This window comes from Prionailurus bengalensis, chromosome E2 (assembly GCF_016509475.1).
Source record: "Prionailurus bengalensis isolate Pbe53 chromosome E2, Fcat_Pben_1.1_paternal_pri, whole genome shotgun sequence".
Lineage (NCBI taxonomy): Eukaryota > Metazoa > Chordata > Mammalia > Carnivora > Felidae > Prionailurus > Prionailurus bengalensis.
Genome location: NC_057352.1, coordinates 9,750,309 through 9,777,312, shown reverse-complemented (window position 1 = coordinate 9,777,312; position 27,004 = coordinate 9,750,309). Strand labels below are relative to the sequence as shown.

The 27,004-nt window shown below is 57.5% G+C and overlaps 2 protein-coding genes across 5 annotated transcripts in view; one reads left to right on the top strand and one right to left on the bottom strand.

The window, feature by feature from the left end:
• The window catches only part of LIG1 (DNA ligase 1), a 43,101-nt gene extending 39,012 nt beyond the window's left edge, over window positions 1–4,089 (bottom strand). For 3 of the 4 annotated variants that reach the window (XM_043600426.1, XM_043600428.1, XM_043600427.1), the window contains exon 1: window positions 3,961–4,088. The gene's annotated coding sequence lies outside the window, so the exon portion shown is untranslated. Of the gene's footprint in view, window positions 1–3,960 lie in introns of all 4 variants that reach the window. The other variant, XM_043600429.1, reaches the window with a different exon arrangement.
• Window positions 4,090–5,510: 1,421 nt separating this feature from the next.
• ZSWIM9 (zinc finger SWIM-type containing 9) lies at window positions 5,511–25,402 on the top strand. Its single transcript, XM_043600430.1, is given in 4 exon segments — window positions 5,511–5,568; window positions 5,570–5,784; window positions 12,551–12,863; window positions 22,464–25,402. Coding segments are annotated over 4 exon segments (2,706 nt in total). The 5' UTR covers window positions 5,511–5,520; the 3' UTR covers window positions 24,594–25,402.
• The last annotated feature ends 1,602 nt before the right edge of the window (window positions 25,403–27,004 follow it).

Here is a 27,004-nt window from a genome sequence, read left to right as displayed (position 1 = left end):
CAGGATGGAGAAGAAATCAGGGGTTTGTCGGAGCTTAGGGACGAAAGGTGGGGAGCGGCTATAAGGGGCAGCACAGTGAGTGCCTTTGTGGAGCTTTTCCACACCCAGACCGTGGTTGTGGTTACACAGATTTACACGTGGGTTGAAAATGCACGCGCGCGCGCACACACACACCCCCACCCCGGACAAACTCCGTGGTCTAGTTCCCGGTACCGTCCCCTGCCAACTTCCTGGTTTTGATATTGGACTCTGGGTATATGTCACCCCTGGGGGAGGACAGGGGTACTGGTTTTACAACTTCCTGTAAGTCTATAGAATTCTTTCAATTTAAAAAAAAAAAAAAGAATGAAGATACTCTCTACCTGCTGATGTAAAGAGAAGTTCTAGGTATGTATATATGTATATATATACATTTTTTTAATTTTTTTTGTTTTATTTATTTAAGAGAGAGATTGAAACAATAATAATAAATAAGAAAGAGGCAGAACGGTATATGTAATATGCTCCTAATTTTGTAAAACAGGAGAAAATACGATCCTGTTTATTCTTTCGTATTGCTTTTATTTGCCAGATAGAAACTATGGAAGGATAATCAAGAAGCCAACAGGTGTGGCTGGGGGCACCCAAGGCAGCTGGGAGGAAGGGTGGGAACCAGACCTGTCATACCTCTGTCCCGGTTTCATGTGAAACCCTGCGTATCTATTACCTGTTCAATTTCTAGGCCCCATGTAATTATTCAAATGTCATTATCCAGGGGCGCCTGGGCGGCTCAGTCGGTTCCGTGGCCAACTGTGACACAGGTCACGATCTCACGGCTCGTCAGTTCGAGCCCCGCGTCGGGCTCTGTGCTGACAGCTCGGAGCCTGGAGCCTGCTTTGGATTCTGTGTCTCCCCGTCTCTCTCTCTGCCCCTCCCCCACTCACACTCTCAAAATTAAACATTGACATATTAAAAAAAAAAAGAAAAAGAAAAAATTGTACTTACCCAGCCTCCCACTCCCTCTGGGAAATGCCCTCCCTGCCCCCCCAGCAGCCAGGCGCCCTGCCTGGCTCTGAGCACTGGATGAAAGTGATTTTACAAATGAGGCGAGAGAAGCAGAGAGGTCGAGTAATTTGCCCAAAGTCACACAGCCTGAAGGGTTGCAAAGCCAGGACCCGAAGACAGGTATCTGGCTCCAAAGTCCGTGTCCTTAACTGCTACCTATTCTTCTTTTTTTTTTTTTCCTTAATTTTTTGAATGTTTATTTATTTTTGAGAGAGAGACAGAGCGCAAGCAGGGGAGGGGCAGAGACAGAGGGAGACACAGAATCCGAAGCAGGCTCCAGGCTGTTAGCACAGAGCCCGACGCGGGGCTGGAAACTATGAACCATGAAATCATGACCTGAGCCGAAGTCCGACGCTTGACCGACAGAGCCACCCAGGCCCCCCGAAACCGTGCCGTGTGTTGAGCGCAGTGATCGTCACGTAATTCGACACGTTTCAAAACCGGCAGAACCATACGCCAAAAAGAGGAAGTTGACTCTACACAATTTTTTTAATATTAAGGAAAACAAAACAACCACCACCAACTCTTGGAGTTACCAACGACTCAACCTCTTTCTCTCACGCCCAAACTCATCAACCCATAAATCCCACTGGTGCCGTCTCCAAAAGATCCCCCACAGTCAATCCCGCTGCCACGAATGCTGTCCTAACCCCTCCCTCTTACCCTTCCCAGTATTTAGCACAACCGGACCTTATAGATTAGAATTTGCCCCACTCTCTAGAGCAGTGCTTCTAACACAATTTTCTGCACAACAGAAACATTCTGTACCCGCGTAGTCCAAAAAGCTCACTCTATCCACATGGGGTTTCAAGCATTTGAAACGCAGCTAGTGGGGCTGAGGAGTTTCTCATTTGTTTCTAATTTAAATTAAAAAACGTACATGTGGCAGGTGCCTGGCGGTGGGGGGGGGGGGGGGGGCTCAGTCGGTTAAGCATCAGACCCTTGGTTTTGGCTCAGGTCATGATCTCACAGCTGGTGGGTTCGAGACCCCGTGTAGGGCTCTGTGCTGACAGTGCAGAATCTGCTTGGGATTCTCTCTCTCCCTTTCTCGCAGCCCCTCCCCCGATCACTTTCTTGCACACTCTCTCTCAAAACAAATAAATAGATACAATATTTATATGTGGCTAGTTGTACTCTATTCAGCAGTGCAGAGCTAAAATGCTGAGTTCCATAAAGGTAAGGATTTTGTCTACTTTGTTCAGATTATGGCCACAGGACCTAAACCAAGTGCCTGGTCCTGAATGCATTGGCCCACACATATGCCTTTATTTAAAAAAATCAGGGTAACAAAAAACATCATTACTGAAGAATTACTAAGCAGGATCTTTCGATCTTTCAAAAACCTGGAGGCCACAGGGCAAGGAGTGAAATATAAAAGGGTCTTTAAACACTTTAGTCTTTCTCTTCTCGTTAATGAAAGCTCACATCTCCTGACCTGTCTGCTCCCCTGACCACCCCCCCCTTCCACCCACGGAAAATATTTTACACCGTTCCCCTAAATCCGCTACTCTCTCTCATCCTCTGAGGCTTAGAACAGCTCAACGTCCCCCAAAGACGACTGGGGAAGCTGAGACAGGAGAAGGAAAGTGACTTTTTGCTCAGGGCCACATAGCCAGCCAATGATGGATACCAGGAATGGAGAATGGAGAGTGCCAGCTCCACGAACCGCCTGGGATTATGTTTACAATACCCCAGCCCACTGAATCAGAAGTTCTGGGAATGGAAGACGGGGGGGGGGGGGGGGGGGGGGGGGGGGGGGGGGGAGATCTGCAAGCCTAGCAAACTCCCAGAGAATCCTAAGACAAAAGGATATTAAGGAAGTCTCACTTAGACTCCACTGGCTTTTCCTTCATGCCTCCCTCTGGCTAACAGGTGAGAGATTCAAACGGGCTGAAATGGGGACGGGGGGGGGGGGGGGGGGGGGGGGGGAGCCAAGAAGTGATGTCCTTGATCCCATTCCCTACCATCTCTCCTCAATGGTTCCCCGCAGCTTTCAGATGCCAGCTCCCCTTTCCAAAGGCTCATCTCTACCAGCCACGTGCGCCCCTGCCTCGCCTTACCCTTCAAGCCGCTCCCCTACCTAAGGTCATCAACATCCTTCTCTCTCTGCTCCCCAGGCTCCTCTGACCCTCCCTCCACCCCTTCGGGCAACAATAAACCCAATACACCGAGACATTTGATTTACTCTCTCCAGGGACCCCTCCCTTCCCTGGCCTCGGCGAACCCCACCTCGGCTCCGCTCCCTCATCAGGCATCCACAAAGCCAGACCTCTCCTTACACAGAAGGTTCCCGACCCTTCGTTTGCCCTTTGCCTAGACCTGGACCCTTCCACTAATCTCTCTCTCTGCCCCACCTCCCTCCAGCGGGATTCCCTCCCCACTTAAAGCCGACCCCACCTCTCCTGGAACCTTTTCCCTGGCCCCGCCCGCTAGCATCTGGCCCCGCCCGCTAGCATCTGGCCCCGCCCGCTAGCATCTGGCCCCGCCCAGTAACAAACTTTTCCCCTCCCCCTTCCCCACCCCCTTCCAGGTGGGCCCGCCTCCCCGGCCATTCAATCTCCACGGCCCCGCCCACCAAGCATTTCCGCCCCCCTTGCCCCTCCCCTCGAGCGTCTACGACCACGCCCCCCCGCGGAGGCACCGCCCCTCCAGGCCTCTCCTCAAACTCCGTCCGGTCCTGCGGACTCCGGCCCTCGTCTACCCTCTACCTGGCCCTCTCTCTCCCGCGGACGCCCCCCGCCCCCTCAAGCGACCCGCTGCGGGCGCTCTCCCTTCCCTGCCACGCTCTGGGCCCCCTGAGCATCTCCCACGCCGGCTCCTCTGCAGCCGACCGACCCCGCGGAGCCGTGGGCCCCGAGCGTACGGCACGCGCTACGCCCCCCAGTCTCCCAGCCCCGCGTCGGCAGCTCCACTTGCCTCGCGCCGGCCCCGCGCGCCGCTGTCTCGCGCGTCACACCCGGAACCGCTCGGCGCTCGACTGCAGTCCTCAATTGGCGCCACGGAATTCGCGCGCAGACTTGGGCGGGCGGGGGCGGGGCCGCGCCGGGGGGCGGGGCCCGGGCGTCGTCCCCTCCGCCGCTGCCGCCCGGGGGACGCTGGGAGTTGTAGTCTCCCCGACCGGAGGCTACTAGGAAAAGGGGTGAAGTGGGGTGAGCCCTCCCGCAGAGCACGACGGGAAACGGCCCGCGCTTTCCCTCGCTCGGGGTGGGCGGGTGTAGCTGTGGGTCCGAGAAGTGACTGACGGGGAAAGGAGATTCAGGGAAAGCCGCTGCGCGTGGCACGGCGGGAAGAGAGGCGGGAGACCGCGCGGGGCATCCCGGGAGCAAGGGCCGGGCCTGGCCCCGGCGCGGAGCATTGTGGGAGGTGGACGCCGCTCCGGGGCGGGTAGGTGAGTGGGGAGGGGCTGGAAGGGTGCACATCTGGGGGAGGGGAGAGGCACAGCTGGGTGGGACAGCGGAGATGGGAGGGCCCGCGGCAGGAGGGGCTGGGAGGGCTTGGGGAGACAGAGGCGGGCTGGGAGGGGCTGCACCCAGTGGGGAGGCGCAGCTGGACGTGGGGGAGCATCTGGGGTGATGAAGCCCATCTGAAGACCAGGGGCCATGTCTAGGACCAGGATGCACATCTGGGGAGTAGGATAGCTGCGAATGGGAGGAGGGAACCACAGCTGGACTTGGGGGAGCGTCTGGGCAGGAGGGACCACAGACAAATATCGGTGACACTTGTGAGAATTGGCCACAAGTGAATGGGGCACACACCTGTGGGCGCAAAGTACGTACTGGATGTGGAGAGGACATCTGGATATGGGAGCATCTCGGAGGCAGGGGCTACAGCTGGATGTGGCGACCCATGGGGTCACCTCTGGGAGAGGGGCAGCGGCTGCATATCGGAGATACATCCCGGGAGGAGGGAGCCACAGGTGCGTGAAGAATATGATCGGGGTTGCGGGGTCCGTGACTGGACGTCGGAGCACATCTGGAGATGGAACATCTTTAGAAGAGGGGCACAGATGGATGTGGGTTAGGGCCAAGAGGAGACACAAGGGGGCGTTTCATAAGAATGGGGGTGCTAGAGGTGGCGGCCAAGTGGAGGAGAGACATCAGGAGGGGGAGGAGGTCTTAAATGGAAGGAGGGAACACATTTGAGGAGGTGTCCACCACGGAACTTAAGAGTCCCATTTTGGGAGAGGGACCCCAGCTGTACCCAGGGGCACATCTACAGAGGAAGGGGCCAGAGCTGAAATCAGGGACCAGGATGACCGGCTCCAGTTGTCCCAAGGAATAATGCAGGGATGGGAGAAAGCCCAAGGTGGAGCGTAGATTCATATATAAATATTAATGGGGGTGCATCCCGCCGTGGGCCCCACCTGGAAAGAGGCGCCAGCACCAAAGAGGCGGGCGGAAAACGGAGGAGGTGGGGTACCCTGATGGGGACGACCCTGATATCCACGTGTCCCCTCTTCCCCTCAGGCGCCCCAGGATGGAGTCCCCACCCAGCACGGCAGGCCAGGAGGAGCAGGAGCTGCGGGGAGCGGGCCTTCTTCTCGTGGGCCGAGTTCAGCCGCTTCTTCGACGCGTGGTGCCAGCAGCGGCTGGCACTCTTCTTCGTCAAGAGCTCCATGCACCTGGCGCGCTGCCGCTGGGCCAGCGCGCCCCCGCTCTACACGCTCATCGACGTGCTCAAGTACAGCTACGTGCGGCTCGTGTGCAAGGACGTGCGCGCGCCCAGCCGGCCCACCGTGGGGTGCGTGAGCTGAGCTGCCCCTTGCTGGGTGCTGGGGGGCGGGGGAGGTGGGGGGCGGGGGGAAGGGCGAAGGGGAAGCAACCGGGAGGAGTAGGCAGTGAGCCCCTGCGGAGAGAGACCCGGAGGGACTCATGCCCGCTAAAAGTGCTAAATGCATACACCTTGCAGAGAGGCCGAGAGTAAGGGAGAAAGGGAGACAGCCAGTCTGCTGGCCGGACAAAGGCGCACACACAGTGAGTGACAGGGTGGGCTCCAATTACAGACTTTTTTTTTTTTTAACCTTTATTTATTTTTGAGAGACAGAGCACAGCAGGGGTGGGGCGGCGAGAGAGGGAGACACAGGAATACAAAGCAGGCTCCAGGCGCTGAGCCATCAGCACAGAGCCCCATGCAGGGCTTGAACTCACTGACTGCCAGACTGAGACCTGAGCCGAAGTTGGCCATTTAACTGACTGAACCACCCAGGCGCCCCAGACTTACATTTTTTTTAACGCATTTATTTTTGAGGGGTAGAGAGAGTGTGTGTGTGCAAGCAGGGGAGGGGCAGAGAGAGAGGGAGACACAGAATCCAAAGCAGGCCCCAGGCTCCGAGCTGTCAGTGCAGAGCCCCACGCGGGGCTCAAACTCACAAACTGTGAGATCATGACCCAAGCCAAAGTCAGAAAACTGGGTGAGAGCCAGGTCTGGGACACACAGAAAGAGACCAGAGCCAGACTGAGCTGCAGAGAAAGCCACAGGACAAAGAGAAAAAGATTCATCCACGCTTTCCGTAAATACGGGGCCAGGTCCCACACAGGGGCTAGCGATACCTCACTGGGGAGAGCAGGGGTTGAGCGGGACAGACGCATCCCCTCCCCTCGTGGAACTTTCAGGCAAGACAGGGAGACTGACACATTATATGAACAAGCTCACAGTTTCCTATAAACATAATGTCACAAGGGGCAAGCGAAACACCCAAAAGAGAGCCGGGAGACTCACCCGGGTGGCCAAGGGTGTTTCAATCGACCCCACTTCTAAATCAGAGCATTCCCCATAAAATGTTTGGTTTCCGGCTTTTCTGGAAACACAGGAAGAGGCTGAGCCCACCTTCCTGCGAGGCAGACGGCCACTCCAGTTAGACTGGGTGGTGGCGTTCAGGTTTGCCCCAGACCCCACCGCTCTCCATTGCCTCATACGTGGCCCCCGCCGCTTGTGTGTTTCGCCCGCCTGGTCCCTGTGGGTGCATAAGTTTGAGACCCTTGGCTGGAGAGCCATGGGCAAGGGCGGGGCACTTAAAGACAGGCTCCGTATTACAGGGCTGTTGTGAGGTTACCGCGAGACCAAGATGGGGGAAGGCACTTACCCGGTACCTGGAACATGGGCGGCCTGGTAAACGACAGCTATTCTAGAAGTCAAAGAGCACAGCCTCAAGCCAGCAGCCTAGCCTCCGACCCCCCAGGCCTGCTGCAGTTAAGCCAGCGACACCGAGCAAGTGACGTCACCCTTCTGGGTCTCAGTCTCCTGCCTTGGAAAGTGGAGGAAGTCGTGGCATCGATCTCCTAGGTTTTGTGAGGATTAAATGAGCTAATGCAGGCACGTCGCTCAAAAGACGACGTGAGCACCTTCTGACAGCGATTCTGACCGTAGTTATTTAAACATTTATTGGGAGTTTACTGTTCTCGGTAGTTTACTCACTGCCTATGTTGAAGCAGAGACCCAGAAGCAGAGCAGCGTCAAACACCCATCCTCACAGAGAACTCTAGAACACCAGAGTTTGCGAGTGGCTTGGGCCCAATCCTGGAATCTCTCTTCGTTAACAGAACCCAATTCCAAGTAACAAACACTTATTGAGCACCAACTGAGCGCACGCTCTTTGCTGGGCACTTTGCTCAGCGCTTGAGCAGCTGAGTACCTAATGGAGGAGACAAAGACCCCCCCCCCCCAAAATGTTATTTTTAACGTGTTTTGTTTTGTTTTGTTTTGTTTTGTTTTGTTTGAGACAGAGACAGAGCATGAATGGGGGAGGGTCAGAGAGAGGGAGACACAGAATCTGAGACAGGCTCCAGGCTCTGAGCTGTCAGCACAGAGCCTGACGCAGGGCTTGAACTCATGGACCGCGAGATCATGACCTGAGCCGAAGTCGGCCGCTTAACCGACTGAGCCACCCAGGTGCCCCCAAAATGTTATTTTTAAAGGAAATGAGGGCAGTTGTGAGAGAGAAGAAGTTGAAGGGGGGTGGGGGGGATAACAGAGGAGTGGGCAGCTCCATCCGAGAGCTTACGGGGTGCTCCTGGAAGCCTTCCTGGAAGAGGTGACCAGTAAATGAAAACTCGAAGGGCTCTCTCTGTTTATACACTTATGGATGTATGTATGTGACTTCAACACGCAGCGCTTGCTGTGCACAGGCACTGTCCCCAGTGCTCTGCAAATATCACAGGGAGCCAGGGGACAGGAGGGGCAGGGCTGGGGATTGACAGGCTGGTGGTGGCTTTGGGGAGACAGCAGGATGGTCCCGGGATGGGGAGCCCAGGAGGAAGGGGGGATTAGCAAGCCGGTTCAGGGATGATGACTGGGGGCCCACGGTTTCTGAGACCCTCTCTTCCCCCAACTGCTCAGGCAGCACCTGTCCGGTGTCACAACCCAGGAGCAGCCCATAGGCCAGGGTGCTATAGGGGGCGTCTGGTGTGTGACGGGGCAGCAGATGTGGGGGGAATGGTGTCAGGGTCTTGCCCGGTGGGGCTGAGTCCAGGGGCCAGGACTCATCTTGGGGGAGCCCTGGGAGGGCTGTGAGCAGGGGCAGCTCTGGGTTTAGGATGATCCCTCCGGGGGCCACGGGAGAGGGGGGGACGGACCGGAGGAGAGAGACGGGAGGCCAGGGAGGAGGCTGGGACTGAGGGTCCCAAGAACACACATCAGGACTTTGTCTCCTTGGCCACTCTGTCCCCCTTTCCCAGAGGATGGTCAGAGAAGTCTTCCTGGAGGAGGGGACACTGAGTCTGAGCCGTGAAGGATGCGTAGGAGGTAACTAGGTGCAAAGGAGGACGAAGAAGGAAAGAACCGAGTAGACCGGTGGCAGTGGGGGTGGGGGAAAGTGGATGGTTGGACGAGGTTAGAAGGCACCATAGGCAGGACTTGGTGCTGGGTGGCTTGATGTAACGAGCGGACTGCCCGGGTACCGGGGGGTTCGTACAGCAGGATTCCATCATTCCACGTCATTTATTTACGGAGCGCCTCCCCGGCATTCTGGCATTCTCGGTGCTGGGAAGGTAGCGGTTTGCAAAACAAAGATTCCTGCCCCCTTGGAGTTCACATTCAGAGGTGGGGGGCATTATCCCCCCCCCCCCCGCCAGGTGTGAAGTAAAGAAAGTGCAAAACTAGCGTCTAGAGGCTTCAGTAGCCAGTCCTGGGAGTTGCCAGGGAACCCCAGAGGGGACGTGCTGTTCTCGGGCGAGATGCACAGCCTCACGGAAGTGTGACCTCTCTTGAGCGGGGGAGGCTTGTTCTCGGGGCTGAAACACTCAGGCCACAAGACGCCAGACCAGAGAGTTTCACGAAAAGCCCGTGAGGTATCCAGGGGGAAACGTGTCGGGTTAAGAGCCCCACGAACTGGCCGTTTTGGTCAATCAAAAATGACCGCACGTCGGAAACTTCCTTCAGTCCCTCCCGGCACCACACCACTGTGGTGGCTGGACATTTTTGTGTCTTGTGTGTAACGACTGTGTGCTTACAGGTTTTCCAAACTCGTGTTATTTTTGTTACTTTACATAAGGCAAAGCGTCTCACGCGTCTTTGGCAGACCTTTACAATCTAGCAGGCTCCCTGGGTTTTGACCTCCTGAGCAGAGAAGGAAAGGAACGTGTCGAGAGTCCCCCTTCTGGTTTAACGGAGACAGTTCTGAAATATTTACCCTGGCTGCTGAGGAGCCTCACCCTTCTCAGGGGCCATTTGGAAACAATCTGGGAGCGTTTTAGGGAGCGCGCCTGGCATTTACTGCTTGGGAGTCAGGCTTCGTAATGACTCGCCAAGCCCTGGACAGCCTGTGTCACCGGGGTCGACAGACTACAAGGCCCTTGGCCAGGTGCACCCTGCAGCTGTTTTTCGTAAATAAAGTTTTATTGGAACCCAGCCAGGCCCGTGCATTTACATGGGCTCTATGGCCGTGTTCACCAAATAGAGGCTATTTACTGTCTGGCCTTTTGCAGAAAAAGCACGACCAGTCCCTGGTCTGCAAACATAAAAACCCCCTACGAAAAAGGCTGCTGGCGTCCCTCGTGGAATAAAAACACGGAGCCTCCTTTCCAAAAGCAGATGTCAGTTTTAAGTATTATTACCAGGGAAATACACCCTGATTGTCCCCCAGCCCCGCCATTTCTCTTTCATTTTTCACAACGCTGGTTGTACCCCCTAAATCAATTTCAGCTACGGGGCCAGGCCCTGCAGTCTGAGGACCATTGTCCTAGACGGACAGGCTCTTTCCGCACACGGGCGGGTGAGAGAGTTGGGTGTCCTCAAAGCGTTGTTTGTAAGAAGAGTTAGAACCAGAATTAGAACTAGAGGGGCGCCTGGCCGGTCAGTTGGAGCGTGCGACTCTCGATCTCGGGGTTGTGAGTTCGAGCCCCACGGTGGGTGTAGAGATTATATGAAAATAAAAATCAAACAAACAAACAAACCAACCACCCCAACGTAGAGCTGGAAGAATTGTGAGTGGAATGCTCTCTCTCTCTCTCTCTCTCTCTCTCTCTGATTTGCTTCTCTTGCTTCTCTCTTCCCCTTACAAAGACCCTTGTCAGTACACAGGACCCACCTGGATAAGCCAGGATCACGTCCCCATCGCAAGACCCTTAATTTCATCACATGTTTAAGAAAGCACACGCAGCGTATGTATGCAACCCAGTGAATTTCCCGGAAATAAGATGCATATGTAACCAGTACCCAGAACAAGGGAATACACGCGTCCAGTGCCAAGAACCCCCTCACACTCCCCCCTCTTAGGGTTAACCACTCGAGGTTGTGACCTCTCTCTGATCTCTCCGCAGCAGACTCTGGCTTTCCTCTTGGAATTTCTTTTTTTTTTTTTTTTTTAAGTTTATTTTTGAGACAGAGAGAGACAAAGCATGAACGGGGGAGGGTCAGAGAGAGAGAGGGAGACACAGAATCGGAAACAGGCTCCAGGCTCTGAGCTGTCAGCACAGAGCCCGACGCGGGGCTCGAACTCACGGACCGCGAGATCGTGGCCTGAGCCGAAGTCAGCCGTTTGACCGACTGAGCCACCCGGGCGCCCCTCTTTTTTTTTTTTTTTTTTTAATGTTTACTTTTTGAGAGAGAGAGACTGAGAGAAAGAGAGACAAGGATCGGGGAAGGGGCAGAGAGAGAGGGAGACCGAGGATCTGAAGCAGGCTCCCCTCTAATAGCAGAAAGCCTGAGGTGGGGCTCGAACTCACGAACCTAAGAGATCACGCCCTGAGCCGAAATCAAGAGTCGCACGCCTACCCACCTGAGCCACCCAGGCGCCCCTGAACTCGCGATAAACGGGACGCGTGGTGCTTTATCACCCTTCACGTCGGGCTTCCTTCGCTCGGCGGGTTGGGGAGATGATCCACGTTGCCGGGGACGGTAACGATTTGGTCCCTCTTACTGTTGGTTAGTGCTGCGTTTGAGGAATATATCCCTGCTTACTTCCCCAGGCTTGAGTGGAAATCCTGGGTCCCGGAGGGGCACATCCGTGATCAGCGTTAGCAGATCGTGTCACGCAGTGCCCCACACGTGACTTAGGTTTTACGCGCCCGTGGTCTAGAAGTACGAATCGGGCCTGCCCCGCCTCCTGGCCCACGTTTATTTCGTCCTTCGGGCAGCGTGTAGTGGCATGTCCTTGGGGGTTGCTGTTTGCATTCCCTCGATGCCTGGTGAGCTGGAGCGCCTCGTCACGTAGACAAAGTTTCCGAACCTAAGAACCTACCTCCTGCTGCTTACGGGTACCTAAAAACATACGCAGGAAGGCAAAATACCCACTTTGGGAGGTGGCTACTTTGGGGGGCAGAGGAGGGAGGGGTCCTTTTTGGGGGAGGGCAGGTGCACAGGGGCCCTGCACTCGCGATGTTGTTACCGCTAAATGGGAAGTGGCAGTGTTTTCTTTCTTAAAATTGAGATAAAGATGAGAAGCTAAATCGCTCTCGAGGTGCCGTGGTAGGTAAAGGGCCGCGGCAAACCCTGAGCGCACGGGAAGCCAAGTGCTTTCCACACATCAACTCTTTCAACCCTGACAACAAGCCTAGGAGACAGGCACCATGCATATTCTCTCCCTTTCAACTCAGGAGGAAACTGAGGCACAGAGGCTGGAAGCCACTCGCCCCAGGTCACACGATCGGCGGGATCGTGAGGCCCTCTCTCTTCTCTGTGCTGGAAACAATTCTTAATTTTAGAAAACAGTCAGGGGCGCCTGGGCGGCTCCGGGGGGGGGGGGGGGGGGGGGAAGTGTCCGACTCTTGATTTCGGCTCAGCTCATGATCTCAGGGCTGTGAGATCCAGCCGGAGGCCAGCGTGGGGCTCTGCGCTGAGTGTGGAACCTGCTTAAGAGTCTCGCCCTCTGCCCCTCCCCATTTGTGCGCGCGCCCTCTGCCCCTCCCCCATTTGTGCGCGCACGCGCGCTCTCTCTCTCTCTCTCAAAAAATAAATTAGGAAAAAAAAGTATATAAAATGAAAATTTAAAAAAGGAGACAGAGAGAGAGACAGAGAAGGAGGACAAGGGCAGAGGGTGATGTGACGGCGGCCGTGGTCGTTCCTCCCGCAGGCCCCCCCAGCCCGGCTGCCCGGCCTTCATCATCGTCAAGCTGAGCCCGCTGCGGGACCGCCTCGTGGTGACAGAGTGCCAGCTGACCCACTCGCACCCGGCCTGCCCGCTCGAGTTCGCCTACTACTTCCGCCCGGGCCACCTGCTGGCCAACGCCTGCCTGCCCGTGCGCACCACCAACAAGATCTCCAAGCAGTTCGTGGCCCCCGCCGACGTGCACCGCCTGCTCTCCTACTGCAAGGGCCGCGACCACGGCGTCCTGGACGCCCTGCACGTGCTCGAGGGGCTCTTCCGCACCGACCCCGAGGCCAAGGTGGGGTCTCGGGAGAGGCAGCCGGGGGCGGGGGACAGCCACGCCGGAGCCTCGCGGGTCATTCATTCATCCATCCGCCCACTCCTCCATTCGCTCCTTTCATCCATTCCTCCGCGCCGGTCATTCGCCAGGTGCTTATTGCTAGGTGCTGGGGGAGGCCGCAGCCTGCAAGACGCGTGGTCCCCGGCCGCCGCGGGGACCTGGCCCGCCAGCGCGGCGCTGGGCCGGAAGAGCTCCTGCCCCCACGGAATTGCGGGGGAGCGGGATTCTCCACTGCCCGGAACGGTAGCCCCTGGCCACGCGTGGCTATTGGGCACTTGAAACGTGGCCAGTAGGACCGAGGAACCGAGCTTTAAGTTTCGTTTCTTTTTAACTAATTGCGACTGAAATAGCCGCGCCTGGCCCTGGGGCTGCCTTGCAGAGGAACGGGCTAGAATTCCCTCGCCTCGCGTCCTGAGTCGCACCCAAAGGTGATCAGATGTCAGTAGGGTTGGGGCTAGGAAGAAGACGAGTCAGAAGGGCAGGAAGTGCCCTTTAAAAGACATTTTGCAAACCTGGACGACGCGGTAGAAAACGCACAGACGCGAAGCACGCAGTCTGACGAATGCCCGCAGAGTGGAAACATCCAGATCAAGGCTCAGAAGGGAGGGGGCTTCCTCAGCGAAGGTGACGGAGGGAGGTGACAGAGTGAGGAGTGGGGTCCGGGAGCATCAGGTGAGGACATGGAGAGGGACGGTTGGTTGGAAGGGCGCGGTTTTAGTTTGAGGGGTCACCGAAGGTCTCTCTAAGGAAATGCTGGCGAAACAGGGGAGACAAGGGAGGCAGGGGACCCCTCCCCCTCCCCCCCTCGATCTGCAGAGGCAGGGGAGTTCCAGGCAGAGGGAATAGCCTGTGTAAAGGTTCAGAGGCTGGAGCATGCGAGCTGTTTGTCCAAGAGAAATCTTTCTGCTGCTTTCAGAGCTGGGGTGGCCGTGAACGAAGGCGGGGGGGGGGGGGGGGGGGGGTGGGGGGGGACGACGTACTGCCCCCGACTGTTCTTTTCTCTTGTGCAGGGAAGAGGTCCCAAGTCAGGGCACCTGGGCGGCTCAGTCAGTTAAGCGTCTGGCTCTTGATCTCGGCTTTGACCCTAAGCTCACGAGCCAAGCCGTGATGATCGAGCCCCGCGACGGGGTCTACGCCAACCGTGCGGAGCCTGCTAGGGATTCTCCCTCCCTCCCTCTTCCCCTCCCCTGCTTGCACTGGAGTGCGCACGGGCTCCCTCTACCCACACCTAATACTGGTGCTAACGTTAGTTAACGTTTGTCAGGCACTTAACCGTGGGCTAAGCACGACCCTAAGCGGCTGTACATCACCAGAGCGTGTGGAGGAAGGACGTCACCATTCTTACCTCCGTTTCACAGACGAGGAAACTGAAGCGCCCAGAGGGCAAGCGAGTGGCCCGAGGCCACACCGCTACCTAGTGACGGAGCTGGACTTCAGCCCTACACCGTCTGAGATGCGGGGATGTTCTCTTCACTGCTCGGCTACTCCCCAGTTTGGAAATGAGGCTCGGGCCCCCTCCCATCAGTTCTAGCCTCCGGAGAGTTGAGGGTCGCGCCCAAGTCGGTTTGCTGCTCTGTCAAATGGGGCTTCGCACACACGCGCTCCCCACCCCACTGGTCTTTGCCGAGCTGTTCCGTCCTCCACGGTCCACCATCAAATAAATCAGCCTCGGCTGTCTTTTCTGGAAACACCTGTGCTGTGTAGGGCTGCCTCCATGAGAAGCAGCTTACTGACAGATGAAAGCCTTCAAGGTCAAGGGATTGTCCTTTTAACTTCCAGTTTGGAAGCTGCCATAGACCCCGGCTAAACCAGGGTCGGCTCCTGAGTCTATGGTTTGGCCTTGACGCTTATTTTTTATTATTTTTTAAAAATTTATTGAGAGAGAGAGAGAGAGAGAGAGAGGGAGAGAACGAGCAGGGGAAGGGCAGAGAGAGTGGGGGACAGAGGATCTGAAGCGGGCTCCATGCAGACAGCAGAGAGTCCGATGCAGGGCTCAAACCCACGAACCACGAGATCGTGACCTGAGCCAAAACCGGGGGTCTGATGCTAACCCACTGAGCCACCCAGGCACCCCCACCTTAATACTTGTAAAAAAAAAATGAGGAAGATGTTCTGGAACACCAAGAGACAGACTCGTGAATGGGTTATTCCTTTTTTTTTTTTTTTTTTTTTTTTAAGTCTTTCTTTTTTGGAAGTGAAGAAGGGAGGAGGATGGGTAAAAGTCAGGCTGCCAGCTTCCAGGAACCAAACGGGGGAAGAGGGCTTTGGGATGCCCTGTCCCTCATCAGATGGCCCTGTGGTCCGCAAGGCCAGGGACCCTTTCTGCTCTACGCTCTTCGCAAAAGAAACCTCCAGCCACCTGGGGATGAGAGGCAACTTGACCTTGACAGGTCTAACTGCTTCTTAAACGGCCACCAATTTGTCTTTTTTGACCCCCCACCCTGCCTCGTGCTGCCACTTCCTTTTGAAGATGCTGCTCTCGGTCCTCAGCACTTTCCAGTTGCTGGTTCAGGAATCACGAGGTTTGGGGTTTGGGCTTTGTTTTGCGGGGAGTGGGGAGCGATCGATCGTCTTGTCCGTCTGTCTTCCAGCTTCCTGAGTTTGGTTCCTGCTGTTTCCTTTTCTGTAGCTCCTCCCAGCCAGCTCCTGTGGGAGGGATTACTTTTTTGGGGGGTTGTTTTTGTTTTGTCTGTCTGTTGGGGGGATTACTTTGCAGAGCCAAATGCCTGGGACCCCCCTGAGTGGCCGTGGCCCGCTCGGTCTGGGGAGCGGACCGCACGAGAGTCGTGTGCCCAAAAGCCACTGCCACGGTGCGTGGGCAAGACTTCCGTAGCCGCTTCATTCGGGGAGGTGCTAAGACCTTTTATGATCTGCCCCAAGGCAGCGATGCTGGGCGGAGGTGTTCCGTCGCATCTCCATTACCCCATTTCTGGCAGGCTCTAGGGTAACCAGCAGGCCAACTGGCTTTCTGGGCAGAGAGGGAGCTGGAACAGAAACGTGGTGTCTTCTCTCGCAGGTATGCCCTGCCTTCTGAGAAAGGTGAATGTTGATCTGAGTGTGCCACTTGCACGTACGCTAAAAGGTCAACCGGTACAGGCACAGTGGGGGACAACCGGACAATGTCTGTCCACACGACCGCGTTGGCCCCTGTCCCACGGGTGGGAATTTATGCTGCAAACGACTCTGGCAGCCGATCCGAACGGGTCGCTCAGATACGGTTTGGAGGTTAACGACACCGCGAAGCAAGGTGCAAAACGGTGCGTACCGTGCTGTGTTGCGCGCGGCAGGGAGAGAATGAGACTGTGTGGCTGTGCTGGCTTGTGTTCACAGAAAGAAGCTCCAGGAGACGCCCAGGAGGTGGAACAGGCGCAGGAACAGCGAGGGGGTTGGCGCGGGTGGAAAAGTAGAGGAAGAAGGCTGGGGCTGTGTAGCTTCATATGATTAGATTTCTGGACCCTGTGGACTTTTTTTCTTTTTAAACTTCTTTTTTTTTTTTTTTAATTTTTTTTTAACGTTTATTTATTTTTGAGACAGAGAGAGACAGAGTATGAACGGGGGAGGGGCAGAGAGAGAGGGAGACCCAGAATCGGAAGCAGGCTCCAGGCTCCGAGCCATCAGCCCAGAGCCCGACGCGGGGCTCGAACTCACGGACCGCGAGATCGTGACCTGAGCTGAAGTCGGACGCTTAACCGACTGAGCCACCCAGGCGCCCCTCTTTTTAAACTTCTTAATTTAATTTTATTTTTAGAGAGAGTGCACGTTTGAGAGAGGCAGAGAGCGAGAGACAGAGAGAGAGAGAGAGAGAGAGAGAGAGAGAGAGAGAGAGAATCCCAGGCAGGCTCCATGCTCCATGCTGAGCCCGACACGGGGGCTCGAACCTATGACCCTGGGATCATGACCTGAGCCAAAACCAAGAGGCGGTCGCTCAACTGACTGAGCCACCCAGACACCCCTGGACCCTGTGGGCTTTTTGCACGTTCAAATGGTTCATTTTAGAAGAGAAGGTGAGGGGCACCCGGGCGGCTCAATTAAGCGTCTGACTTTGGCTCAGGTCATGAGCTCATGGTTCGTGACCTCGAGCCCCACGTCGGGCTCTCCGCTGTAAGCCCAGAGCCTGCTTCAGATCCTCTGTCTCCCTCCCTCTCTCTCTCTCTCTCTGCCCCTCCCCTGCTCTCTCTCTGTCTCAAAAATAAACATTAAAAGAGAGAGCGAGAGAGAAGTGAAAATAGGCCAGGGTCCCAATGTACCATACTGACCTCGCCAGCTGTGGGACATCCCCTGGGGTGCAAACGGCTCGCTCCCCGGGGCCTCCGCGTGTTCATCCATAGAACGGGGGTAACAGTGCACACACCCCTTCGTAGGACGTGTGGATGGGTGCGTCCCGGCGACAACACTGCCCGGAAGCCAGGAGGCCCTGTACGTTCGGCTATTGAGCTACTATCTTTATTCCCTCAGGTCGGGAATAGTCTAGAGACCAGGGCCGTTCCGATCGCGTGAAAAGGGGGCGCGTGCTCACACGGAGGAAGGGGGTGTGGGCGGCAGGTGTCGCGAGCCGTGGTTTCTGGGGTTCGCGTCTGTGGAACCCACCGTCGACGGCGGCCGCACCCCTGTGCTACCTGTTTGTGTGTCTGAGATGACGCCCTGGCCGCACCTGAGTCCTCACGCCTGTCGGCCGCGCGCCCTTGAACCAGGCCCGTGGGGTCGCTTTCGTGAAGGCCGAGGGGGTAGCGTGGGCAGGCACAGGGACTCGAGGCCCCAGCCGCCTTGGGTGCGAATTCCTGCTCTGCCGCTCACTGCCTGCGGGACCCTGGGCAAGCAGCGGAAGCTCTCTGTGCCTCAGTTTTGCCATCTGGAAAATGGGGGCGGTAATAATCGTAGCTGTTTCACAGGACTGGTGTGAGCATTGGAGGAGGTGAGGCCTCGGCACAGAAAAACCCCCGTCCTGTGTGGGGCCGACGCGGGGGCTCGAACCCACGGACCGCGAGATCATGACCTGAGCTGAAGTCAGACGCCCAACCGACTGAACCACCCAGGTGCCCCTCACCTCCTCCTACTCTTAAGATGTCCTGATGGCCGCCCCCCCCCGCCCAGTGCCCGCACTGGCACTTGGCACGTCAGATTTGTTCCGTAAATATTTGGTAGCGAAACTCATATTTGGGGGAAACTGAGGTACCCCCCACCTTCGGCAAAGGCCGCCACACACACCCCCCCCCCTCCGCAGCGTCCCCCACACGTCTCCCTCGGCTCCTTGCTTTTTTTCTCCCCCAACAACTTCAGGGATCTGGACTTGGATCCCCAGCCCCGTTACCTGCTAGCTCCGTGGCCCTGGGCAAGTCACCCCCTCCCCCGGTGTAGTTGGGGACCCTAAGTCCGCCCTCAGTTGCCACGAGGACTCACAGAGCTCGGCAACGCTGTTACACTCCCAGCTACGGCTTATTACAGCGAAAAGGACACAGATTAAGAATCAGCAAAGGGAAAAAGGCGCGTGGGGTGGAGGCGCGAGGACAGTGAGTTTCCATTTGTTCTCCTGGCGTTCAGCTCTGCCAGCAACATTGTTACGGGCTTGGAGTATTGCCAACCGAGGAGCCCCCCCACCCCAAGCCCCGGTCCAGAGATTTTGCTGGGGTTCGGCCACATAGACGCGCCTGACTGCCTGAGTGGCCGCCCTGGGTCTCCAGCCCCCCTGGAGGTCAGGATGATACTGTGTGGCTCAAGCCCCTCCCCATCATAAATCATTCCCGTCTTCGCATAGACTATCTAGAAGTGGCCCAAGGCGCCCAGACACTCTTATCCGGCAGGACGTTCTTATCTCCCAGCAGCCGGGCAAGAGCCAGACCTTTCTTTGGAATATGCTGAGCTCAGACAGCCCAGACGGGTTGAGGTAATCCTTCACTGCCTCGGTTCAATAGAAGGAAAAGGATCATTCCCTCTTGGCAACGGCCCTCGCTCACTCGGAGGTCCCCGCACCAGCCTCAGTCCCATCAGCCTTTCTCTTGAGCACGCCGTCCGTGCGCGGGGACCCATAAAAACAGCTGACACTCAGCACATACTGATCTGGGACCAGGCACTGGTCTTCATGCTTCGTGCAAATGAGCCCATGTGATGGTGCGCCCCCACCTTTGCAGGCGCGAGCAGCGGAGGCCCAGAGAAGTTCAGACACTTGCCCTGAGCCACACAGCCGGTGCGGAAGCTCGCACAGCTGGTCAGAGGAAGCACCACAGCCTGGCTCCAGGGTCTGGAACGCTTAGCCGCCCTGGGTTCATTTATGCCCGTGTGCCGGGCCCACAGTAGACTCTCCATCAACGCCATTTGATGAACAAACAGGGGTGGAAGGAAAGCCTCCGTGCCCTCTTTAGAAAGAAAACCCAAGATCAGAAATCTGAGTTATCCCTTGAAGAATGGAGATCAGGTTCAAACTGGCCAAGTGCCTGCCTGCTCTGGGAAAGCCTCTTGGCGAATACATTTCGCTTTATTTACTTTTCTGTTACTCCTGACTCCGGAGGAGAGATGGACAAGAACTCAAGACTATAGAAACACATCACTCTTTTAAACCTGTTCCACTTAGGACGACTTTGTCTTTGCATTAATTTCTACACCAGCGCTGTCTGACGGGAATTTCTTTTTTTTTTTTTAAGTTTATTTTATTTAGTTAGAGAGAGAGAGAGTGCAGGGGAGGGGCAGAGAAAGAGAGGGAGAGAGAGAATCCCAAGCAGGCTCTGAGCTGTCAACGCGGAGCCCGACGCAGAACTCCAACTCATGAACCTGTGAGATCGTGACAGGAGCCGAAATCAAGAGTCGGACGCTTAACTGACTGAGCCCCCCGGGCGCCCCTGACACAACTTTCTATGATGATGCAAATGTCCTGCGGCATTCAGGAGAGCAGTCACTAGCCTCGTGTGGCTAGGGTGAAATATGTCTAGTGTGACTGATGAACTGAGTTTTTATAGGTGGTCAAATATTAATTCACTTAAATTTAAATAGTTACAGGTGGCTATACAGGTTGGACAGAGCGCAGTTCTAGATGGAAACATTTGCTGAGATAAATCGTCAAGCAATGATGTCAAAACTCAGGATAGGCTGAAAACAATCGTAGGGGGATAGTAACTCATCAGCTGTAAGATTACGAGGCTTTTTCATACCATTTATTGAATTCGAACACTGGTTAAGATACTGACTATAAGGCTTCTGGGTCGGGAAGACAAATTTTTTTTTTTTGTTCCCTTGGGACTCTACCAGACCTTTTTTTTTTTTTTTTTTTTTTTTTTCAATTAGAGGATATTTTTTCCTTCCCCTTGAAAGCTAAGAACAATGCAGTGCTTCGTAACCACCCTGTAGGAAGAAGTTGGATGATGGCAGAACGGTTTGTGGAGAGATCTGTGCTTAAGTTATTCAGATCCTGGCCCTGCGGCTGGGGGTTGGCACCGACAGGGACCTGCAGGACGAGGCTGACCGTCAACCCTCTGCCCCATTCAGTGGCTTTTGTGCGATGACGATGCCCAGAGTGACGAAGGCCGAGGACGACAAGAGGGACCAGAAGATGAGGTCCAAGGGTCTGATCGCCCAGCCCACAGTGTGGCGTGAACTCTGGGGGTGGGGGGTGGGGGAACTGTAGTGGGATTGGGGAGTCCTGGAAAGGAAAAGCTTTCAAGCAGGGGAGGGGGGTGATCTGATCTGAAGTTTTGAAAATGAAACAGAGATGAGGCAGGTGGGGGCGGGGGTGGGGGGGGTGGGGGTGGGGGTCAATGAGCATCGAGTATGGCTTGGGGCTGCCCACCTCTGGAGGGCGCTGGAGACGTCCAAGGGGCCATGTTCCTGGATCTGGAGCCTGGAGATACAGAACTGAGAGTTATCAACTGAGAGATGATAAAAGGCTGGGTGACCAGAGGCGATCGCCTGGGCAGAGCCTAGAGACGGGAAAGAGCAGAGGAGGGGACAGGACGGCAGCTCAGCAACATTTAGAAGTGGAGAGTGGAAGAGGGGCGAGGCAAGCGAAGGAGGACAGCCAGGAGTTTTCAGGGTGACAGAAGCCGAGAGAGATTCGTGTTCCAGAAAGGGGGGCAGCGTCGTCCCCGTCCTCTGAGTGCTGCGGTGAATCAAGTGACACAGAAACAATAGCGGGATTAGATCCGCATCAAGCCTTGGACACAAATGATCTCATTTTGGCCTCTCCACGACCCTATTCTATAGACATCGCCTCAGTTTTGCAGTCAAGGAAAGTGCGACTCAGCCCAGGGTCCCACACCAGTAAGAGCCGAAGCCACGATTCAAGATTGGACTCTTCCCTGAACTCCAGAGACGTGGCCTGTGGATATCGCTGCATGCTTTGTGCCTTCGTCCCCCCGGGGAGGTAGCAAGCTGATGCCATGGCGCCATTCAACGTATCAGGAATGCAAAACACAGCACCCCTCACCTCGTGGGGCTCCCATCTCCGGAAGGGTGAATGGGCAACAAGCAATTCGAGATGGGACGTGCTTCGGGGTGATTAAGTGCCACGGCCAACGGTGGCTAGAGAGAGCCGGGCTACTTGCTAAGAAGGGAGGGCCGGAGCGGGCCTTTAGGAGGACACGGTTTTGGGGGCAGGGGCGATAATCGTAGCGACTGCGAACACTTGGAGAGCCCTTCCTGTTTCTTGAGCGCGTATTGCCGAATGCATCATTTGTGCCAGGCAGTGTTCGAAATGCTTCCGTTCATTTCGTCCTTCCCGTCGCGGGGAGTCTCTCGTAACATTCTTCCAAGGGGGTGTTGGTCAGGGAAGTGGCCGGGAGCCACACACAGCCAGGAAGTGGGGGCCCCAGGGTCTCAGCCTTGCGCGGGCTCTAGACCCCACGCTGGACCTGCCCCCCCCCCCCCCCCCCCCCCCGAGCACGAAGGAACGCGTCTGCAGTTCCCAGACGCGGAAATGGGGGGAACGACGAGGTTAAGGAGGAAACTGAGGCTCCGGAGAGGTTACGTCACAAGGTTAGAAAGTGATGGGGCCGGGACTCAAAATCAGGCGATCTTTCTGCGCAGCCTACGGCTTTATTGCTAGATAGACCGGTGGCTCTCAACCCGGAGCGCGCGTGGGGATCCCCTGGAGGGCTTGTCAAACACGGATGGTGGGGCCCTCAGAGTTTCTGACTCAGCAGGTCTGGGGTGGGCCTAAGAATGTGCATTTCGGTCAAGGTCCCAGCGGGCGCCGCTGCTCCCAGCCCTACACTTTGAGAACCTTCGCCCCAGCCTGCCTCTCAGCGCAGGAAGGAATGAATACCCAGCCCCGAGTAGGTACACTGAGGCTCAGAGAGGCTGGCCCGCGGGCAGAAACCCCACAGCTATTAGATGGCGGTGCCGGACCTCGAGCCCGGGCAGTCCGCCTCCAGAGGTCGCGTTTTTACACCATCCCCCCCTGCACCGCCGCCTGCCGGTCGGAGGAAGAAATGCCTGCACGCGGGAACGAATGAATTCCCATTTCCCCGTCGTGGACACCGAGCTCCGGGGGCCGCCGGGCTCCCTGCCCCCCCCCCCGCGCCCTCCCCCGGGCGATCCCTGACCGCTTTCCCTGCCTCCCCGCCCCGCCCGCAGGTGAAGCTGGTGTTCGTGGAGGACCAGGCGGTGGTGGAGACCGTGTTCTTCCTGACGTCGCGCACCCGGGCGCTGCTGCGGCGCTTCCCGCGCATCCTCCTGGTGGACCGGCTGCCCGGGCTGCAGGGCGCGCTGGACCTGCTGGCGGTGCTGTGCGTGGACGGCGCGGGGCGCGCGCGCCAGGCCGCCTGCTGCGTGGCGCGCCCGGGCACGCCGAGCCTGCTGCGCTTCGCGCTGGCCTCGCTGCTGCAGAGCGCGCCCGACGTCAAGGGCCGCGTGCGCTGCCTGACGGCCGGGCCCGAGGTGGCGGCGCAGCTGCCGGCCGTGCGCCAGCTGCTGCCGGGCGCGCGCGTGCAGATCTGCCGCGCGCAGGGCCTGGAGACGCTCTTCAGCAAGGCCCAGGAGCTGGGCGGCGCCGGCCGCGAGGACCCGGGCCTGTGGCCGCGCCTGTGCCGCCTGGCCGGCGCCTCGTCGCCCGCCGCCTACGCCGAGGCGCTGGCCGAGCTGCGCGCCCACGGCCCGGCCGCCTTCGTCGACTACTTCGAGCGCAACTGGGCCCCGCGCCGCGACATGTGGGTGCGCTTCCGAGCCTTCGAGGCGGCCCGGGACCTGGACGCGTGCGCCCTGGTGCGCGGCCACCGCCGGCGCCTGCTGCGCCGCCTGAGCCCCTCGCGCAGCGTGGCGCAGTGCCTCCGCGACCTGGTGGCCATGCAGTGGGCCGATGCGGCCGGGGAGGCGGCGCCCGAGGGCCCCGACGGCGGGGGGCCTTGGCCAGAGGGCGAGCCGGGGAGGGGAGCCCACGTGGAGAAGGAAAGGATGAAGGGCCTGGAGAGCGGGGACTGGGCAGGGACCCCGAGAGAAGGAAGTATTTGGCGAGGCGCCCAGTTGGAGAAGGAGCGGGCCCGAGGAGTGGAGGCCAGAGACCGGGGAGGGGCTCAGTTAGAAAGTGACTCGGGGAGAGGGTGGCAGGTCCAAGACTGGAGAGGGTCCCAGTCGGAGAACGAGCACTGGAGAGGGCCAGAGATCAGAGACTGGAGGGGGGCCCCGTTGGAGGCCGAGAAAGATTGGGGACCAGAAGGTTACGTAGGGAGAGGGGCCTGGTTGGAGGACGGTGGGCCGAGAGCATTGGAAGGGTATACCTGGAGGATGGCCCAGCTGGAGGGTGACAGCATTAGGGTGCTGGAGACCACAGAGCGGAGGGGGGCCCCGTTTGATCCTGAGAGGGCCAAGAGTCTTGAAGGGAGCACCTGGCGGGGGGCCCAGCTGCACGATGAGAGGGCACACGGACTGAAAGCCAGAGACTGGAAGGGGCCTCAGCTGGAAGCTGAGAAGGGAAGGGGGCTGGAGGTCAGGACCTGGAGGGGGCACCATGTGGAGAAGCCCAGGGAGTTGGTCCCTGAGAATGGAGACCAAAGGGGGCCCCCGTGGGGAGATGAGAGGCAGAGAGGGCCAGAGGTTGGAGAAGAGAGGGAAGTGAGGTTGGGGGTCAAAAGAAGAAGGGATCTGGAAGATGTAGTTCTGGTCCATCTGGGGGACACGAGGGTGACAGGCCTGGAGAACGGAGAGGGAGCCCGGTCTGTGGGCCCCAAGGGCCGAGGAGAACAAGGGATGGGGTGTGGGGGTGCAGGAGGGAGGTGTCTAGGGCTGGGGAACGGAGTCCCGTGTGGGCCCGCCGTGGGAACTGTGTGTGAAGGCGATCCAGAATGGGCAGGGACGCGGAGAGCGTGCCTGGCCGCTGGGGAGAGCCCGCAGGAAGGGGGTCAAGAAGAAGGTCCACGGGAACCAAAGAGGCCTTGCTGCCCCTCCGCAGAGGAGGAGGTGGACTGGGAGCCCCTGGCCAAGTTCCGAGCGGCCTGCGGGCCAGAGCTGGCGGAACTGGTGGCCGAAGAGCTGGCCTTCGCCAGGCAGCACGGGACCCGGGGTTTCCACTGGACTGGAGCTGGGTTTGCCCTTAAGGACGGAACCTCGGACTTCTTCCTGGACAGGGCCCTGACCCGCTGCAGCTGCTCTATCCACGCCGCCCGTCGTCTGCCCTGCCGCCACCTCTTTGCGGCACGCCTCCTCACGGGGGCAGCCTTATTCCACATGGACCTGCTCAGGGACTGCTGGGGGAGAGCCCCAGAGCCCTGACCCATCGGGCCCCCGCCTGCCACCCTCCGCTGTGAGGGCAGGAGGGCGCTCTTCGATCCCAAAGATAACAGGGCTGAGGCCAAGGAGGCCACCTCAGTCCCTCTGGCCACTTCCTGTGTCATCCAGGGACCTCACCTTGGCCGTTTGCCTCTCTGGGCCCTAGGGGAAGCTGACAGTGGTCTCTGAGGTCCTGGAGGCACAGTGTGGAAGAGGGTGGCGGCTAGGACGGCTCCTGAGGGCCTCCCTCAGGAGAGGAGATGTGTGATGAGACAGGGGATAGGAGGGGGGGGGCAGACGGGGGGCAGAAGGAAGGAGGGGACAAAGCTGGGGGAGGGGAGGACACCAGGATACGGGGAGAGCCCAGGCAGGAGCAGATGGTCCGTCCGGAGAGTGCAGGGGTGAAGGAGAAAGCAAAGGGGAGTGTCAGACAAACGGAAGGGGGGAGGAAAGAGGAGAGAAGCTCGCAGGGAGACCCGCGGAGAGAGGACAACAGAGGCAGAAATGGGGGAAAGCAGAGGGAGGCAGGAGAGAAGGAGGCCAGGGTGGAGGACAGAGGGGGGAAAAAAAAAAAAGACGCATGGAAAGGAAAGGTATAGGAGGTAGGGAGAGAAGGAGCAAGAGGGGAGTGATTTGAGAGTCCCCAAAGCCTGGACGCTTGGATCCCCTTGGCCTTCTGGTTGGTCATTTCCAGAAGAGACTGAATGGGGGAAGGGGTATGGGGGGAGGGGCGGAGGCTCTCCAGTGGGAGAAGGGAACAGTCTGGAGTATTGTGCTTCAAGATCGGAATAAAACAGTATTATTTTGGTTTCTGTACTGAGTTCCTGGCTTCTCGGGGGAGGCGGGGAGGCCCAGACCTGGAGAGAAAGTCAGGTGGTCCAGAGGTCATGTCTATCGACAAGACCTCCTGGGGCCAGATGGCATGGAGGGGCCGGAAATGAGTAGATTTCCCCCTGGCAGCTCGGGCCTCTTCCTCCCTCATCTGGACCGATATGCCAAGGTGACAACTTGGCCGACATCGGTGGAGTCTACCCTCAAATGACTAGCCCAGGCCAATCGCAGCCACGGTGCCAGCGATTGGTTTAACAAGGGGCACGTGACTGAATCCTGGCCAATGGGTCTGCTCAGGGTGGGAGGCTACTGAAGGTTCTCTCAGTCCTAGGAAGAGGCCCCAGGATGAGGGGGTCAGGCCTAGACCTGCTTGCCAGCCTCTTGATAGATGCCCTCTATGATCCGCCCCCCGCCCAACACCCTGGGAGGTGGACATTGTGCCCATTTTCCAGCTGTGGAAATTAAGTCACAGAATTGCAGTGACTTGCCAATGGACACACAGCGGAGAGTCCCCCGTCCCCCGAGCCAAACCTCCACCTCTGCACTTACAATGGCTCCCATTTGTTTTTTTGAAAATGTTTATTTATTGAGAGAGAAAAAGACAGAGAGCAGGGGAGGGGCAGAGAGAGAGAGAGAGAGAGAGGGAGGGAGAAAGAACCCTAAGCAGGCTCCCCCATTTCAGTGCAGAGCTGGACATGGGGCCCAAGCCCACAAACCATGAGATCATGACCTGAGCCGAAATCAAGGGTCCGATGCTTAACCAACGGAGCCACCCAGGAACCCCAAGCCCTCAGTTTCTTGATGTGGAAAAATGGGGCTAAATACTAACTCTGCTACCGAAGCTGGTTGGAGAATTGAAAATAATGCCCTTATTCTCTCTAGCGCGTGCCAAGAACCCCGGTGATTGGTTGTCGTTATATACCGACTCTCCCGTTCTCTTTTTGAGAGACTGAAGATGTGGGTTGACATTTGGTGACGCTGCATGGGGAGGGTCTCCCATTACTTGTTAGACCGGATCAACATCACAATAAATACCAGCGAATTCTTCCGAAAATGCACCACGCATGCGCTTGAGGCGGTCGGAAGCGCGTGAATGGACCCGCGAACGGCTGGGTGTCTGGCCCGAAGGATGAGGATCGCAGCACTGAGTGGGGAGGGGACAGCGATAGGGAGGTGGCGAAGTCTGGGGAGACACCGCTCGAATCTGAAAGGCACCAGGGGAGCCAGCGGCGCGGTCGGTCCCTAAACAGGGACGCCCTTCCTGTGTCACCCCCTCTTCGGGTAATGGTCTCGCCCGATTCCCGTTCCCTTCTGCCACTCCGGGACACACCAAGTTTCCAGCAGAGGGGTGGGAGAAGTGGTCCTGGGTACTGAAGGCACATTTGGGCCGGCGGGAGCTTTGTCGCGGAGGCCGGGGGTAAATGCTGGGGGGAAAAGGGAGAGGAGACAAACGGGTCGAAACAATTGGAAGAGGGGAGGCCCTCGGGGGACCCAGGTTCGAAGGGCGGGGCGGGGCGGGGCGGGGCTTAGAAGACCTTTGCCAAGGAAAGAAGGCGGGGCCTCTGGCTGGGCGAGTTCACCGT